The 16,668-nt window shown below is 58.1% G+C and overlaps 1 protein-coding gene across 4 annotated transcripts; it reads right to left on the bottom strand.

Annotated features, from left to right (window-relative positions):
* Positions 1 to 1,772: 1,772 nt before the first annotated feature.
* On the bottom strand, positions 1,773 to 15,948 carry Erich6 (glutamate rich 6). Of its 4 annotated transcripts, none has more exons than XM_090323582.1 (14): positions 15,644 to 15,948; positions 15,052 to 15,109; positions 12,606 to 12,697; positions 10,799 to 10,945; positions 10,516 to 10,571; positions 10,307 to 10,423; positions 9,822 to 9,944; positions 8,439 to 8,596; positions 7,756 to 7,826; positions 5,940 to 6,085; positions 3,926 to 4,011; positions 2,986 to 3,141; positions 2,474 to 2,720; positions 1,773 to 2,124 (listed from the first exon to the last, which is right to left on the bottom strand). In XM_090323582.1, exons 1-14 carry the CDS (start codon positions 15,885 to 15,887, stop codon positions 1,861 to 1,863), a joined length of 1,965 nt encoding a protein of 654 aa, XP_090179708.1. In that variant the 5' UTR covers positions 15,888 to 15,948; the 3' UTR covers positions 1,773 to 1,860. The 4 variants fall into 4 exon arrangements, with proteins under 4 accessions (XP_090179708.1, XP_090179710.1, XP_090179709.1 ...); XM_090323584.1 differs by having other exon boundaries at positions 8,439 to 8,572; XM_090323583.1 differs by having other exon boundaries at positions 9,822 to 9,920.
* Between the last annotated feature and the right edge of the window lie 720 nt (positions 15,949 to 16,668).

The raw sequence follows: 16,668 nt of genomic DNA, 5'->3' as shown, positions 1-16,668 counted from the left end.
CAAAGTAGGCATTGTATAAATGTGCATTAAACAGATGAACATGTTGAGTGCTGGTGGCTTGTGCCTGTAATCCTAGCTGCTCAGGAGGCTCATGGTTCAAAGCCTGTCCAGGAAAATCTCCAATTAACTAGCAGAAAACCAGAACCACGTGGTGCTGTGGCTCAAAAGAGCTCCAGAGACAGAGCCCGGGCCCTGAGTTCAACCCCACAACTGACCCCCCACCAAAAAACAAAACTCAGATGAACACATGGCATGAGTTCTAGATCTGAACAAAAATCTGGCTTATGAATACACTGAGTGCCAGCTACCCCCCTTCAGACATAAAAGCTAGTGGGATCCCAGCACAACCCTCATGAGATTTTTATGTACCTCACTAGCAGGCAGATCACAGTGGGCATTTTGGAATTCTGTGAACTACAAGAAGACACTTGAAGACAAAGCCAATGGCTGTATGAATTGGACTCGGGCAGGGGCAGGGGAGCAAGAACTTACAAACAGGATTGCTTCAAATTCACATAAAATTAGGATTGTAGCATGTGTTTGTTTCCCGGTGCCTACATATCTGGAAGTGTTTCTCCCATGGTGGCCTGAGACAGGAAGGGCTTCGGTTCATTTTGAGTTGACTTTCTGGAGTACAAAGTGATAAAACAAGGTACGGATGCAGACATGGCGTGGAGCCGAGGCGTCCCTGGGTGCCAGGGCATCTCCGTCAGCAGTGGAGCCGTCTGCTTGCACTGGTTTCTGGCCCTTCTCTTTGTTGGTTTTTGTCTGTTTCTGCAGTAGCAGCTGTGGCTGTTGCAATGTGAGGTTGGCATTGCTGTGTGGGGTGTGCTGGGGTTTTCATGCAGATTTGATGGGGATTGCACTGTATCTGCATCTTGTGTTTGGTCATTTTAACCATATTGAGTTCAACTGGGCATGAATGTGCAATGTCTTTCTGTCCGCTGCAGCTATTTTTTTTTTCCCCTGGGGCTTGAACTCAGGGCCTGAGCACTGTCCTTGGACTTTCTCAAGGCTAGAGCTCTACCACTTGAGCCTCAGCACCACTTCTGGCCTTTTTCTCTGTAAGTGGTACTGAGGAATTGAACCTGGGTCTTCATGCGTGCTAGGCGAGCACTCTACCACTAGGGCATACTCCTGGCTACCCCTTGAATTAATTTAAAATGTACAAAATGTGTTTTTGATTCGTAACGTTGCCCATCCATTTCTTGGTATTTGCTAGTCTTCTGGTACACGTGTGTGTGTGTGTGTGTGTGTGTGCGCGCGCGCGTGTGTGCATGTGTGTATGCATGCATGCTTGAACTCGCCCTGGGTGCTGTCCTGAGCTTTCTCACTCGAGGAGGGTGCTCGGCTGCTGTCGGGTGTTAATGGGAGGCGAGAGTCCATGGGCTTTCCTGTCGGGGCTGGCTTCAATTCACTGTCCTCGGCCTCCCCGACCTCCCCCCACCCTCCTCAGATCCCACCTTCCTCCACCCACCCTCCTCAGATCCCACCTTCCTCCACCCACCCTCCTCAGATCCCACCTTCCTCCACCCACCCTCAGATCTTACCCTCCTCCACCCACCCTCCTCAGCTCCCACCCTCCTCCACCCACCCTCCTCAGATCCCACCCTCCCTCCTCAGATCCTACCCTCCTCCTCCACCCTCCTCCACCCACCCTCCTCAGATCCCACCCTCCTCAGATCCCACCCTCCTCCTCCACCCTCCCTCCTCAGATCCCACCCTCAGATCCCACCCTCCTCCTCCCCCACCCTCCTGGATGACAGGCCGAGCCCAGGGCGGCCATCGCTGCCCTCCTTCGAGATAGACGCCCCTCCCGGTGCGCCCCAGGAACCGGGAACGCCTCGGCGGGGGCGGCGTCTACAGCGTCTCCTTTATTATGTCCTCAATGGCTGCCGTCCTGTCCCGCTGCAGGCCCGAGTCCCGGCAGAGGGCGACCAGCTTGAGGCAGAGGGTGGAGAGGTAGGTCGGCGGCGGGATCCGCTCGCGGGCCGGGCAGGAGGGGAAGCTGGCCAGGCCCTCCAGCCTGTGCAGCAGGCGGCGGATCTTGATCAGCCGGGCCAGCAGCAGCAGGTCGGCCTCGCTCAGGTGCACCAGCCTGGGAATGTCCTCAGGCCGCTGGAGCTGGAGGGGGCGGGGCGGGACGGGGCGTCAGGGGCGGGGCCGGCGATGGGGGCGGGGCCGAGGGTGGTGGGGAGGCGGGGCCAGCAGCGGCAGGTCGGCCTCGCTCAGGTGCACCAGCCTGGGAATGTCCTCAGGCCGCTGGGGCGGGGTCGGGGGCGGGGCCAGGGGCGGTGGGGGGCGGGGCCAGCAGGGGCCCAGCCCTCCTGGGGGCGGAGTCGTGGCGGGGGCGGGGTGTGGGCGTGGTCGACCTCGGCGGCCTCCTCGGTACGCCGCGCCTCTGGGCCCCGCCCTCCTCCCCGGTCCTCCCCCGGTCCCCCCCTCCCCCGCCCTCCTGTTTGCGTCCCCGCACCTCCACCCTGGCGCCCACGCTGATCCTGGCCTGCCGTCCCATGGCCAGGAAGGTGAGGGAGACCTTGTCCTGCCCCACGATGCGGACCCCGACGTGGCGGTTCAGGGCCAGGAAGACGGGCCGGAAGGACACGAAGCCCGGGGCCCCCGCCGCCGCCGCCGCCGCCGCGGGCCTGGACCAGTTCCAGGCCCGGACTCTGTTGCCGGCCGGGTCTGAGCACTGGCCACCCAGGACGTTGATGTAGACCCTGGGAGGAGGGGGTGGGGGGAGGAGGGGGGGAGAGGGGGACAGCGGGCGACGCCCGGGCCACGCTCAGACCCAGCAGGTCCCTGGCGGCCGAGAGCGGGGGAGGCGGGCGGGAGGCAGGCCTGGCCCCACCTTCCCAGGGTCGCTGCTGGACCGGCTGGGGCAGTCCCCCCTCCCTCCTCCCCCTCCCCCAGCCTCCCTCCCTTCGTGTTTTGTTTATTTATTTTGGCCCGTCCTGGGCTGGCAGTGGAAGGAGCGCCGCCTACCAGACGTTGCCGTTGGGGTGGTAGCAGGAGGCTCTGCCCGCGGAGTCCAGCAGGGCCTGGATGGCGGGGGCCACGGGCTCGTCGGCCTGCACGATGCAGGTGAAGCCCCTGGTCTGGTTGGGCACGCGGAGCACGGCCAGGTTCCCCGACGGGTAGCTGAGCTCCGCTAAGGTGCAGCTTTTGAGGACCTTGAAGCACAAACCTGTGAGCGCGGGTTTTACCCTTCTGAACATGGAGTTTTTCTCTGTTCCTTTTTGTCGGTTGTGGGGTTGACCCCTGGGCCTGGGCGATGCCCCGGCTCCTCCTGAGCTTCGACCCCTGGGCCTGGGCGATGCCCCCGGCTCCTCCTGAGCTTCGACCCCTGGGCCTGGGCGATGCCCTGGCTCCTCCTGAGCTTCGACCCCTGGGCCTGGGCGATGCCCCCGGCTCCTCCTGAGCTTCGACCCCTGGGCCTGGGCGATGCCCCCGGCTCCTCAGCGCAAGGCCACCGCCCACCCCTGGGCCTGGGCGCCACCTCTGCTTTTCTAGTAGTTAACTGGAGATAAGAGTCTCACAAACTTTAGTGCCTGGGCTGGCTTTGAACTGAGATCCTCAGATCTCAGCCTCCTGAGTGATTAGGATTACAGGCGTGAGCCATCCCGCAAAAAAAGGGTTTATACTTTATATGTGGATCAGAATGTATCTGTGAGATGTGGAGTGTCTCACACCAATACTAGAAAAGAGAATCTAGCAACATGTAAAAAGGACTGTGTGTATTGGTCAATTTAACATCGAAAAATAATGCCCCATGAACACGACGGTGTTCTGCAGGCACTGGAGAAGCAGGTGACAGACCCGCTGGCCTTCAAATCGGTAGTTTAAATCTTGTCAGCCTTTCTCTGGGCAGTTGGGTAATTCCTGTACTTCACTACATGCTCTGTTTGAAGAGCAGGAAGGATACAATATCTGTGTGGTTCCGTCTGGAAATGAGGTCAGGAACTTGTTCCCTTGCTTGTAGTACTTCTCCAGGAGCTCGTCCTTCACCACCTGCGTCCCCAGGAGAGAGCAGAGGGCTCAGCTCAGTGTCGTGGGAGAGAGCCCACAACACTGCAGCAGGCACACGCTGGCCTCTGTCGTCTGTGTCTGTCTGTCTGTCTTCCACCTATCTCCCCATCCATCACCTCTATTTTTTGGAACACGATCTTGGTTACATAGCCCAGGCTGGCTGGTCACCACCTTCAGCACACTTGGCTTTCTGCATGTTGAGATCACTACACCTGGCTCAAGAAAATATAACTGAACAGTTCAGTCCTGGTTCAACAGCAGAGGTCAGCGCATAGCAGTCCTAACCCCTGCAAACAGCTTGGTGAGGCTTCTCTGATAGAAATCTGTCATTGGGTCTCTGAGATTTGTCCTTCATACACAAAAGCAAGAGGAGACACAAGACAGGCAGGGCCCGGGGTCAGCGCTCTCCCCACTCCCCAGAGTGCAGACTGCTGTCTCTTAGAACCGGCCACCTTTAAAGGGGGAATACTATCAAGAGTAAGTCTGACTTCAGTCAACCTGAGGCAGCGCATTCCCTTTCTTCCAGTTGGGGCTGTGGGGGGATGAGTGTTCCATTTAATTTCAGGCACCATCTGTAGTGCTGCTAGGGCAGTGTGCCGTATGCGTCTAGAAAATGCTGGGGGTACAGGCCTAGTGGTTGTGGCCTAGTGGTGGAGTGCTTGCCTAGCATGCCCGTAGACCCAGGTTCGGTTCCTCAGTACCACATACCTAGAAGAAAGCCAGAAGTGGTGCTGTGGCTCAAGTGGTAGAGCTCTAGCCTTGAGAAAGCCCAAGGACAGTGCTCAGGCCCTGAGGTCATGCCAAGGACTGGCAAATAAATGAAAATAAAGGAAAAAAATGCTGGGGGCGGTGAAGAGTTTTGGTGATTTTCCTTAATTTTCTGAGAATTTCAAATGTTCTTTGATGTGCACTGATATTCAAGTAAGAAAAGAAGGCAGAAGTTAAGAGTCCAGGTAGCAGTGGCACCTATCGTCCCAGCTACTCGGCCTGAAATCTGAGGATCACGGTTCAAAGCCAGTCCAGGCAGGAAAGTCCACGAGACTCTTATCAACAGTGAACCACCAGAAAACCAGACCCGGCAACGTGGCAGAAAGTGGTAGAGGGCTAGCCTTGAGTGGAAAAGCTCGAGCGCTTCCTGTCATGACTGACAGGAAGGAGATGCCGAAAGTGTGTATGTCTGCTTGTGTGCCTCCCTGCCTTCCTCCCTCCCTTTCTGCCTCCTTCCTTCCCTCCCTTCCCCCTTCCTGTTTTGTTGGGGTTAAAAAAAATATTTTTGTGTTTTGCCCTCTTGCCTGGCTTTTTTCCACTCGAGGTTAGCGCTCTGCCACTTGAGCCACACCTCCCCTTTTCTTCCTTCTCTGACCTCAGCTGCCCGAGGAGCTGGGGTGACAGATTTGTAAGTGCTGCAGTCCTGCACACCTGGCATGCACGCATGGCATGCAGGCCTGGACCCAGCTCTGGAACTATTCCTTTGACAAACAGTTAAATGTGTCACGTGGGCAAGCTGATTTTTTTAATGGCAAATCAAAAAAAAAAAAATTCCCAGTTACCTTTCCACACGCGCTCGTGGAATCCCAGCTAGTTACCTCTCCACACGTGCTCCTGGAATCCCAGCTAGTTACCTCTCCACACGTGCTCCTGGAATCCCAGCTAGTTACCTCTCCTCACGAGCTCCTGGAATCCCAGCTAGTTACCTCTCCTCACGAGCTCCTGGAATCCCAGCTAGTTACCTCTCCTCATGAGCTCCTGGAATCCCAGCTAGTTACCTCTCCTCATGAGCTCCTGGAATCCCAGCTAGTTACCTCTCCACACGTGCTCCTGGAATCCCAGCTAGTTACCTCTCCTCACGAGCTCCTGGAATCCCAGCTAGTTACCTCTCCTCACGAGCTCCTGGAATCCCAGCTAGTTACCTTTCCACACGCGCTCCTGGAATCACAGCAAACGATGGACATCATGGAGTTTTTTACATAAAAGTCATACATATCTTCTGCCAGCTTTTTTTCAGGTAAATCCATAGAAAGTTGATAAGAAATTGTTTTTAAGTGCTTTGAATCCACTGAGAAAAGAATTGCATTGGTGTATATGAGTTTTTTTTTTCTTTCCCCCCCTTTTTTTTTCAGTTGGTCACAGTCTTGACTCTGGGCCTGGGCACTGTCCCTGAGCTCTTCAGCTCAAGGCCACCGCCCCACCATTGAGCCAGGCCCCACTTCCCTTTTCTAGAGGTTAATTGGAGATAAGAGTCTCAGGTCCTTTTGAGCCTGGGCTGGCTTTGAACCTTGGTCCTCAGATCTCAGCCTCCTGAGTTGCTAGGATGACAGGCATGAGCCACTGCGCCTGGCTTGAAAAACCATTTTTATTGGGTGGAATTTTCCAGGCCAGAGTTTCAGTGAGAAGCACTTGACTACCAAGAAGCTTGATGCATTATTAGAGATAGTTACACAGTGAGAGTTAAGCGAAGCACATGCTCTCCAGGCATCTTTTCAAGAGCTTGGTGGCAGAGCCAGGGCCGCTGAGGGCGGCCGAGCCAGCTCGGCTGGGGGGAGCCAGCTCAGCGGCTGCCTTCACACACCCCCGCACCGGCCTGCAGAGCAAGGTGGGCTGTGCCGCTTCAAACGGGCAGCGGGGACCTGAGCTTGCAGCAGCCATGGCTGCGGGGTGCGGGTGGGGGGTGGCTAGTGCATTTCGGTGAGCAAAGATGACGATAAGGTGAGACATTCTGAACCACTCGGTGTCATTTCCATGGCACTTAGGGATGAAGGTCTTCAAAGTTCCCTTCCAGAGTGGCTCTGGGTCACCCCCCCCCCGTAACCTTCCAGAGTGGCTCTGGGTCACCCCCCCACCCCCGTCACCTTCCAGAGCGGCTCTGGGTCACCACCACCCCCCGTCACCTTCCAGAGCGGCTCTGGGTCACCACCACCCCCCGTCACCTTCCAGAGCGGCTCTGGGTCACCACCACCCCCCGTCACCTTCCAGAGCGGCTCTGGGTCACCACCACCCCCGTCACCTTCCAGAGCGGCTCTGGGTCACCACCACCCCCCGTCACCTTCCAGAGCGGCTCTGGGTCACCACCACCCCCCGTCACCTTCCAGAGCGGCTCTGGGTCACCACCACCCCCCGTCACCTTCCAGAGCGGCTCTGGGTCACCACCACCCCCCGTCACCTTCCAGAGCGGCTCTGGGTCACCACCACCCCCCGTCACCTTCCAGAGCGGCTCTGGGTCACCCCCCCCCCCGTCACCTTCCAGAGCGGCTCTGGGTCACCACCACCCCCGTCACCTTCCAGAGCGGCTCTGGGTCACCACCACCCCCGTCACCTTCCAGAGCGGCTCTGGGTCACCACCACCCCCTGTCACCTTCCAGCGCGGCTCTGGGTCACCACCACCCCCTGTCACCTTCCAGCGCGGCTCTGGGTCACCACCACCCCCCGTCACCTTCCAGAGCGGCTCTGGGTCACCACCACCCCCCGTCACCTTCCAGAGCGGCTCTGGGTCACCACCACCCCCCGTCACCTTCCAGAGCGGCTCTGGGTCACCACCACCCCCCGTCACCTTCCAGAGCGGCTCTGGGTCACCCCCCCCCCCCCGTCACCTTCCAGAGCGGCTCTGGGTCACCACCACCCCCGTCACCTTCCAGAGCGGCTCTGGGTCACCACCACCCCCGTCACCTTCCAGAGCGGCTCTGACCGCCTTGGCTGGTCAGTTTGTGCAGAGCACCCACTGCCACCCACCTTCCTCAGAGTAGTTGCTGGGCTCGCTTGTTATTATTGCAAAGTGTCTGGCCATCTGTCGCTCCTGTTTCCTGTAAAATCAAAGATGCCACATGCAAATCTGAAAAGAGGTTGAAATTTCAAGCAGTATATTATGAATCCCTGCCTAGTTGCTATTCACTGCTCTTATTTCTTTCTCTCTCTCTTTTTTTTTTTTTGTTCATCAGGGGCTTGAACTCGGCTTTTTCAGCTCCAGGCTAATGCTCTACCTACCACTTAAGTCACGGCACCATTTCTGGGTTCTGGTGGTTCACTGGAGGTGAGAGTCGCACAGACCTGCCTACCTGATCCTCAGATCTCGGCTTCCTGAGTAATTAGGAGGACAGGCACGAGCCTCAGTGCCGGCCTCCATTGCTGCTTTCAACCAATTTACTTAGTGGTTCTCCACCTCGCACTCTGGGCAAATTTCCTGCACACAGGGATTCCGAATTGCCTTGATGATTTATAGCTAAGTGCCACTGAGTCAGGGAGTTTCCGGAACTGTCCCTCCACCCCCCTGGCTGGAGACTGAGCCCCATCGGTCCCCGTCCCCCCAGGAGCCCTGGAATCTGGACTTCTTGACTTCCTCTGGGAATGGTGGGCTTGCTTTGGCCAATTTGTATCTACTCGGGATTCATTGGTTTGTTCATGGTGACCCCGCCGACCTCCGCAAGGCCTTCTCCTTGGCCTTTATCCTGTCCACCTCGCTGCCGTGGGAGGAGTGAGGCTTGATACTGATCAACTCAATCCCAGAGCTCTTCATCTTTTGACTCTCCTCGTAGACGTAGTTGACCAGATTCTGGAAATGGTGACAGCAGAAGTCCTGAAAATCAGAGGGGTCATTGCAGCCCGCAGCCCGGCAAGGGCAGCTGGTAGGGTTGGGGCAGCGTCCATAACCATTCTCAGGGTTATGGTGGTGAGGCTTGCATCCCAGACGGCTAGGCAATGTAAGACCAACAGTCCGCATTCCCAGTGTTTGATGTCGCATAGCTGTCAGGACGGGAAATCTGTTCTGTTAACCATCACCTCCTCGATGCCCCTTCCCCTCACACTGGAAACCCATCTACTTTGTTTCTCCAGATCACCGGTTGCTATTGTTATTTTCTTCCTCTTTTGTCAGTCCTGGGCTTGAACTCAGGGCCTGAGCTTGGACTTTCTCAAGGCTGGAGCTCTACCACTTGAGCCAGGGCACCACTTCTGGCTTTTTTCGGTGTATGTGGTACCAAGGAATGAAGCCCAGGGCTTCGCGCATGCCAGGCCCCGGCCCTTCCTGTGCACTTTCCATGACGGCTGCTGCCATGGAGCCAGCCTCCACTGGCTGGGATGCGTGTGGGTCTCACATGGTTGCCTGGGATAACCCTAACATTTACTATCGTCTCCACTCATTTAGTGCCAGTAGTGGGGTTTGAACTCAGGACCTTGCACTCTTGCTTAGTAGCATTTTCTGCTCCAGTCTAGTGCTCCAGGACTTGAGCACACCCCCACGTCCAGCTTCTGCTGGTTATCGAGGTAAGAGCCTCTCAGAACCAGGCGAGGTGGCTCATGCCTGTAATCCTCGCTATTCAGAAGGTTGAGCTCCGAGGATCACGGCTCAAAGGCAGCCCGGGAACAATGAGACTCTTATCTTATCTCCAGTTAAACCCCCCGAAAACCAGAAGTGGAGCGGTGGCTCAATGTGGTAGAGGGCTGGCCTCGAGCTGAAATGCTCAGGGACAGTGCCCAGGCCCAGAGTTCAAGCCCCAGGACTGGCAAAAAATAAATAAATGAAAGAATCCCTCCGGTCTGCTGTGCTGACCTTGAACCACTGCGATCCTCAGATCTCAGTTTCCCAAGGACCCAGGACTGCGGGCGTGAACACTGGGACCTGGCGCTCTGCATCTCTTAAACCACAGCCATCGTGCTGTTGTCCAGTGATTTTCCTTCTTAGCAGTCACCTGCGTTTCCCTGACAGCCCAGGTATAGTTTCTTTGAGAATGGCAGGAAAGAGGCAGGACGCTAGGTGTGAAGAAATAGTGTTAAAATCACGCGCGCCTGTTTTTAGAACTTACTTGTTCTTTTGGTTTGGAGCAAATATCCGAAGAGGAAAAAAATGTCTGGAGGTCAGCTCCACAAAATTCACATGTGAGCGAGTGCGCCTCCTCTTCACCCTTTGGGGAGGAGACAAGGAGGAGCTGTGCCGGGGAAGGGAGGCCAGCAGTGAGAGCTCAGTGTGACGCCAGGCAAGCTTGCGTGCCCTGGCTCGGTGCCCCGCCAGCTGGGTCCTGGAATCCCACAGGGGTGGTCGGTCACCACACGACGTGCCAGTGAGCCAGCCCCCCGCCTTTAGCTTTTCAAGTCATCACGCAGCCTTTGGTGCCATGTTTAGGCAACAGGAAGTGCAGCTTAAGGGCTGGGCTGGGGCTCAGGGGTAAACTGCTGGTCGAGTGAGTGCCAGCATCCTGGATCACTCTCCAAAAAGGAAACAACCAAAAAAACAAACAAAAACCCCAAGCCAAAACAACCCCCCAAAGCCCCACCAACTTGAACAAATCACCTGGAGGTTCGTGAGCAGCCCGGCCTTCTCACGTCTGTAGGACAGAAGGGACGGCAGCCCGATGCCGGGTAGTGTTCTTAGTGGAGACTCAAACAGTGTGATAAAGTCTTCCTTAAACTGAGTTCAAAAAGAGAGGGCAAGGCCTGGACGGCTGGGACCTGGCGCTGGGCCTGGGGCCGCGGGGCGGGGGCCGAGTCCAGAGCGCTTACCTCCAGCTCACACAGGACGCTCAGCCTCAGCTCCTCGGGGTGGATCACCCACTTTCCTGAGGGCGAGAAGGAGCGGAAAGGGAGGCTGGAAACGGGGTGGGAACCATTCCAGCTCCCCTACCCGTTCCTCCCGGTCCTCATGCTGCTGTGCACAGAAATGCACACCTGTGCACACGCACACCCAGGTTCACCCCTACCGCCCTTTCCTCTTACACTCTTAGAGCTTCCCAAGAGAGGCGGGCACTGTGTGACAGCCAACAGGAAAGGCCCAGCGGCCACTCACCAGGCACGCTGGGGACAAGACTTTCATATTCCATTTCCTTGGAGAAGTCTTGCTCTTCTTCCTCCTCCCCTTCTATTTTTTCTACTTCCTCTTCTTCCTCTTCCTCCACCTCTTCCTCCCGCTCCTCCTCCTTTTTTTCTTCTTCGTCTTCAAAAAATAAGCATGTATGTTTATCATCAATAATCAGAAATAAGTTACATATACAAGAAAACGTGTCTCTTGGAAAAATAAGTGCCCTTACTGTGTTTATTTCATCATTCAAGTTTTGCCTTTCTCCCAATCACAATACAGGGTGGAGGTGCTCAGCCCGTGCGCTGCCCTGGGCCCTGCTCAGTGCCTCTGGGCCCTGGGACGCTCTGGCGACAGCCCCCCCTGCACACCCTCATGTCCACTTCACGTCCGTCCTCTGACAGAGGGGACGCTTCTGCCCAGGGACAGTGAACAGAGCCAGGGGCACACGGGGGCCACGACCACAGAGCGACTTCTCACAGAGCGTGAGGGTCAAAACGGGGAGAGGCCAGGTGTCCAGCTGCGCGTGGAGGCCGAGTGGACGGACTGCCAGGCTTCCCGTGGGATCTGCCTGCAGTATGACCCAGTATGACCCACCGGAGTCTCTGAGAAAAGACATTGTGCCCCACAGAAATGCTAACACAGTATAAAAAAATGACCACACTGGAGAGCTCGCCTAGCATGCACGAAGACCCGGGTTCGATTCCTCAGTACCACATACATAGAAAAGCCAGAAGTGGGGCTGTGGCTCAAGAGGTAGAGGAGCTCTAGCCTTGAGAAAGTCCAAGGACAGTGCCCAGGCCCTGAGCTCAAGCCCAGGACTGGAAAAAAGAAAGAAAAATGACCACACAAGGGCTGGGAGTGTGGTCTAGTGGTAGAGTGCTTGCCTAGCATGCACGAAGCCCTGAGTTCAATTCCTTGGTACCACAAACACAGAAAAAAATGGCCGCACAAAGACTTTCACTGATGCAGTTTGTTGTGGGGGAAGAACTGCTTGGCCAGCGCCCCCTGGGCCGGATGGCGCCCGCCTCCCTCCCTCCCTCCCTGCCTGCCTGCCTGCCCACCCGCCTGCCTCTGCAGGACGCATGGACATTACAAAGGGGAAGCGGCTCCCACGTGGCCCCCAGCCCTGCCCGCGTGGGCTGCTACAACAAAGCGGGAGGCAGAAATTCACAGCCCTGGAGGCTGAAGGCAGCCGCTCTGCGGTGCAGTGGAGCCCCTCCTGCCTCCGCCGGTGCCCGGGCCTTCCAGCCCTGCTCTCCCTCTGTGTTCCCCCATGGCACTCAGCCCCACCCCAGACCACAGAGACCAGGGGACCAAATATGTCCGAGTGGTAATGCCACATGTCAGGCTCCACATCAACCTTCTGGAACTGGGGATGGTCCCTTTCCGACCTTCAGACTCTAGGCTGGGCCCTCGCCTTGATGGGTGACCTTGCCACTACATGAGGGTCACTCGGCCAAGGCTCTGGTGGCTCTACTCTCTACAAGCTGGGTGGACGTGGCCCCAGCCGCTTTTCAGGCTGCGTATCCACAAGCCAGGAGAGGTGGTGCCACACAGACAGGCAAGAAACAGCCCTTACCACACACACAGGCCAGTCAGGGCCACAGCTGGACAGCTGGCATGGGTGTGCACGCCCGTGCATGCACACACACACACACGACTCCGTGAGACCACATGCCTTGCCCCCCATCACAGTGGCGTTTGTGCTTCTGAGGAACTCGGAAGCCAGCTCCCCTTCCTCCACTCCAGGCCCGGGATCCTGGTCTCTCTCCCAGCAAAGCCCCACACTACTTACTTGGAAAGAGTTTCCTGTAAAGCTCTTGAAGCCAACTTTCCTCTGTCTGTGTTGACGTTGAAATGCCTGGACATAAGCTCTGGGAGATATTCCTGGAATTGAGATACAACGTTTGACGTATACTTATTTGGCCCCTAGCAAATCTACTAAATACAGTTGGTGTGCTAATCACACAGCAAGCGCACACCGGCAAGGCTGGTCCTGTTCTCTGCCTATGCCCATCTGTTAGGTGGGGCCCAGCCCGCAGAGCCGATTTGTTGAGCATGTAACTTCTTCTGTATGTGTGTGTGTGTGTGTGTGTGTGTGTGTGCACGTGTGCATGTGCGGACAATCTCACGCATGTGTGTCACGTATGTATGTGACACTGGGATTTAAATCCAATGCCTAGTGCTCACCAGGCAGGAGCTCTGACATTTGTTTTTGAAAATTCTTCTCTAAACGATACCACATTTTCCCCTCCAGGACTTACTCGACCACAGTAGGGGTGAGGGTGGCTGCTGGCAGAAGTGGGGTGTACATGCAAACACTTTGAATTTAAATGAGCACTAATTACTCATGCTTAAAAATAACCCAAACTATTTTTTTAAAGGCTGGTGTTAAGTTAAATGTACTGTATTGAGCTACCTGAAGAAAGATCTTCAGTTAATTTAAGCATTCATTTGCATTCCAGACATGAGGCAGGAATGAGGGAGTTTTACTAGGTAATTGTTACAAACAATACTGCTTTTACTGCTTTTCAAGTTGTTTCATCTCTGCATTGCCCGTGCTCTTCTACAACCACAGGGCCGTGGGAGCAGCTGGGAGCCGGGCCCCTGCCCCGGCTTCAGTCCACACTCCTGGGATGCCTGGGGCTTGGGGTGCTGCCCTGGGAGGTCTTACTACAGTCTGAGGAGACTGTAGTAGGCCAGGGACAGCCCTGTGGAGACCTGAGCAAGCCTCTGGGAGTGCGTGCTGTTTATCAGGGCGCCGGGCAACTGGACTGAGTGCAGCAGTATTCTAGAACAATCCCTGGGGACACTCCGTGCGGCTCCTCACCCAGGGAAGCGGCTCACAATAGGGAACACACTGTTGACTGACCTTTGCCCTCCCAAACTAACACTCAGGATGGTTTCTGGGATTCTTTTGTTTTGTTTTCCCAGTCCTGGGCTTGAGCTCAGGGCCTGAGCACTGTCCTTGGGTTCTTTTTCTAGAGCTCTACCACCTCAGCACCACTTCTGGCTTTTTCTATGTATGCGGTACCAAGGACTTGACCCCGGGTCTTTGTGCATGCTAGGCAAGCACTCTACCACTAGGCCAGACTCCCAGACCCAAAGCATATTTTTTTCAAAAGATTTATAAGAAGTTAAGAATTGAATCCAAGAACGAGGGGATCTCAATGGACGTAAACTCATAGTAGGAATTCTACTTCAAGTTGGGAGCTGATGCAGGTGGCTCACGCCCCTCACCCTAGCTACTCAGGAGGCCGAGGTCTAAGCATGGAGGTCTGAAGCCAGTGCAGGCAGAAAAATCCCCACGAGACTCTTGTCTCCAATTAACCACTCAGAAGCCAGAAGTGAAGCTGTGACTCAAAGTGACAGACTGAGCAAAAATGCTCAGTGACAGCACCCAAGCCCTAAGAAGAAAGAGAGAAAAAGATGGCAGCTGAACACACCGTTCTTTTCCTTTCCGAAATCTTAGCAAAAAGGCATGCTCTTTAAGCAGACACACTGCCCTGGACATGGGTGTGTGGTGGACAGGAGCCCTGTCCTGGGGGGACAGAACACAGCCATGAAGCAGCTTTGAGAGCTGTCTCCATACTCCAAGGTCACGGAGACCTGCAAAGAGTCTGCGTGTTGAAGTACTTTCAGGCTAATGATACTGATGGCGGCCCATGCCGGGCTTCCACCTGTGTCCCCGGCTCTGCCCTCTCCATGGCCTCCACCCTGCGGGACTCTCGGGACTCAGGGGCTGGGTTGGAGCTTGGGCTCAGGCCCCTGCTCTCCGGGGCCTGCGTCCTGTCCCGCCTCACACTGGGTGGCTTGGTGGCATAGTCTGGTCACCTGGTGGGTGGTGACATGGTCTGGTGGGGTGGTGACATGGTCTGGTCACCTGGTGGGGTGGTGACATGGTCTTGTCACCTGGTGGGGTGGTGACATGGTCTGGTGGGGTGGTGACATGGTCTGGTGGGGTGGTGACATGGTCTGGTCACCTGGTGGGGTGGTGACATGGTCTGGTCATCTGGTGGGGTGGTGACATGGTCTGGTGGGGTGGTGACATGGTCTGGTCACCTGGTGGGGTGGTGACACGGTCTGGTCACCTGGTGGCCTGGTAACATGGTCCTCACTTTCTGATTCTCCCCGGCAGGGCGGATGACAAACTGGGGTTTTGTGTTTTGTGTTTTCACTGTATCTGCTCACAGGTGACCCAGGGGTCAGCCGGGGTCACGGGGGTCACCGACGGCTCCTACCTGTCCAGGTCCGTCTCCGACATGTCCTTCCTGAACGTCTGGAATATCTTAGGGAGACCTGGAGGGGGGGTGAGGAGGTGTGCGCGTGCGCGTGAGAGGGCCGGCGACCCCGCCCCTGCCCCGCCCCTCCCTCCTCCGCCCCGCCCCCTGTTCCCTCCCCTGCGCTGTACTGGAGCCCGACGAGGCCCCGCCCCCTCCCTCCTCGGCCCCGCCCCTGCTCTCTGCCCCGCCCTTCCTCAGCCCCGCCCCAGCGTGTTCTGGAGCCCGACGAGGCCCCGCCCCCTCCCTCCACGGCCCCGCCCCCTCCTCCCCGTCCCCTGCTCGCTGCCCCACCCCTCCTCAGCCCCGCCCCAGAGCTGTTCTGGAGCCCGACGAGGCCCCACCCCCTCCCTCCTCGGCCCCTCCCCCTGCTCTCCGCCCCGCCCCCTGCTCTCTGCCCCGCCCCTCCTCGGCCCCGCCCCCTGCTCTCCGCCCCGCCCCGTACCCGAGCCCGTCGAGGCCCCGCCCCCTGCTCTCTGCCCCGCCCCTCCCTCCACGGCCCCCGCCCCCGCCCTCCACGGCCCCGCCCCCTGCTCTCCGCCCCGCCCCGTACCCGAGCCCGTCGAGGCCCCGCTGGCGCTGGACGAGGAGCTCCAGGCGGCGCTCGAGCCCGGGGAGCTGACGCTCGGGCTGACCACGCTGACCAGGCGCGCCCGGCCCTGCGCCGCGTCCTCCCCGTCCTCTGCCTCGTCGTCGTCCTCGTCCTCGTCGCCGGGCCGGCGCGCCACGGCCACGCCGGACATCAGCACCTGCTCGTACTCCTCGTAGACCAGCGGGCCGGCCGCCCTGCCCGCCATCGCCGCCGCCACGCCCGCCGGCCGCGGCCTCCCCGCCAGCGCCGCCGCCAGCGCCGCCGCCAGCGCCGCCGCCGCCGCCCCGCCCGCCGGCCGCGGCCTCCCCGCCGGGGCGCGCGCGCGGGCCGCCCGCTGCTTCTGCTCCTCCTCCTCCTCCTCCTCGCCCCACTCCTCCTCCAGCTCCTCCTCCTCCTCCAGCTCCTCCTCCTCCAGCTCCTCCTCCGACGCCCCCGAGCTGGGGTCCGAGCGCAGGCCGTCCATGCCGCCCTCCGCCCTCCCGAGCCCGGCCGGCCTCGCCACGCGTCCCGGCAACCGGCGGGGCTTCCAGGGCGGGCGGCGTCCTGGTCTCCCGGGCGACGGGAGGGGGGAGGGGGAGGGGCGGAGGAGGGGGCGGGGCGGGGCGGCTCTGCCTCGACTCCCACCCAGGACCCCGGCGGCTGGGGCGGAGGGGGGAGGGGGAGGGGGCGGGGCGGCTCTGCCTCGACTCCCACCCAGGACCCCGGCGGCTGGGGGCCCAGTGTCCAGGGAGCGCAGCGCTGCTGTTGGCCTAGAGCTGCGGTCCAGGCCAGGGCCTGAGATCCAGTGCAGCCCAGAGTCCACAGCAGAGTCCAGAGTCCACAGCAGAGTCCACAGCAGAGTCCACAGCAGAGTCCAGAGTCCACAGCAGAGTCCACAGCAGAGTCCACAGCAGAGTCCAGAGTCCACAGCAGAGTCCACAGCAGAGTCCAGAGTCCAGTCCAGAGTCCACAGCAGAGTCCAGAGTCCAGCCCAGAGTCCACAGCAG

Source organism: Megascapheus bottae, chromosome 32 (genome assembly GCF_031878675.1).
Source record: "Megascapheus bottae isolate mThoBot1 chromosome 32, mThoBot2.hap1, whole genome shotgun sequence".
In the NCBI taxonomy this organism is placed as follows: Eukaryota; Metazoa; Chordata; class Mammalia; order Rodentia; family Geomyidae; genus Megascapheus; species Megascapheus bottae.
This window is presented reverse-complemented; position numbering and strand designations above follow the sequence as displayed.

Bases quoted from the DNA above. Each gene is read 5' to 3' on its own strand.
- Erich6 (XM_090323582.1), bottom strand. From the start codon at position 15,887: ATGGCGGGCAGGGCGGCCGGCCCGCTGGTCTACGAGGAGTACGAGCAG. The intron at 12,698-15,051 runs GTAGGAGCCGTC...TCTCAATTCCAG, and splicing joins TCGGAGACGGACCTGGACAG to GAATATCTCCCAGAGCTTAT. The intron at 10,572-10,798 runs GTGAGTGGCCGC...TCTCGCCCTCAG, and splicing joins TCTTGTCCCCAGCGTGCCTG to GAAAGTGGGTGATCCACCCC.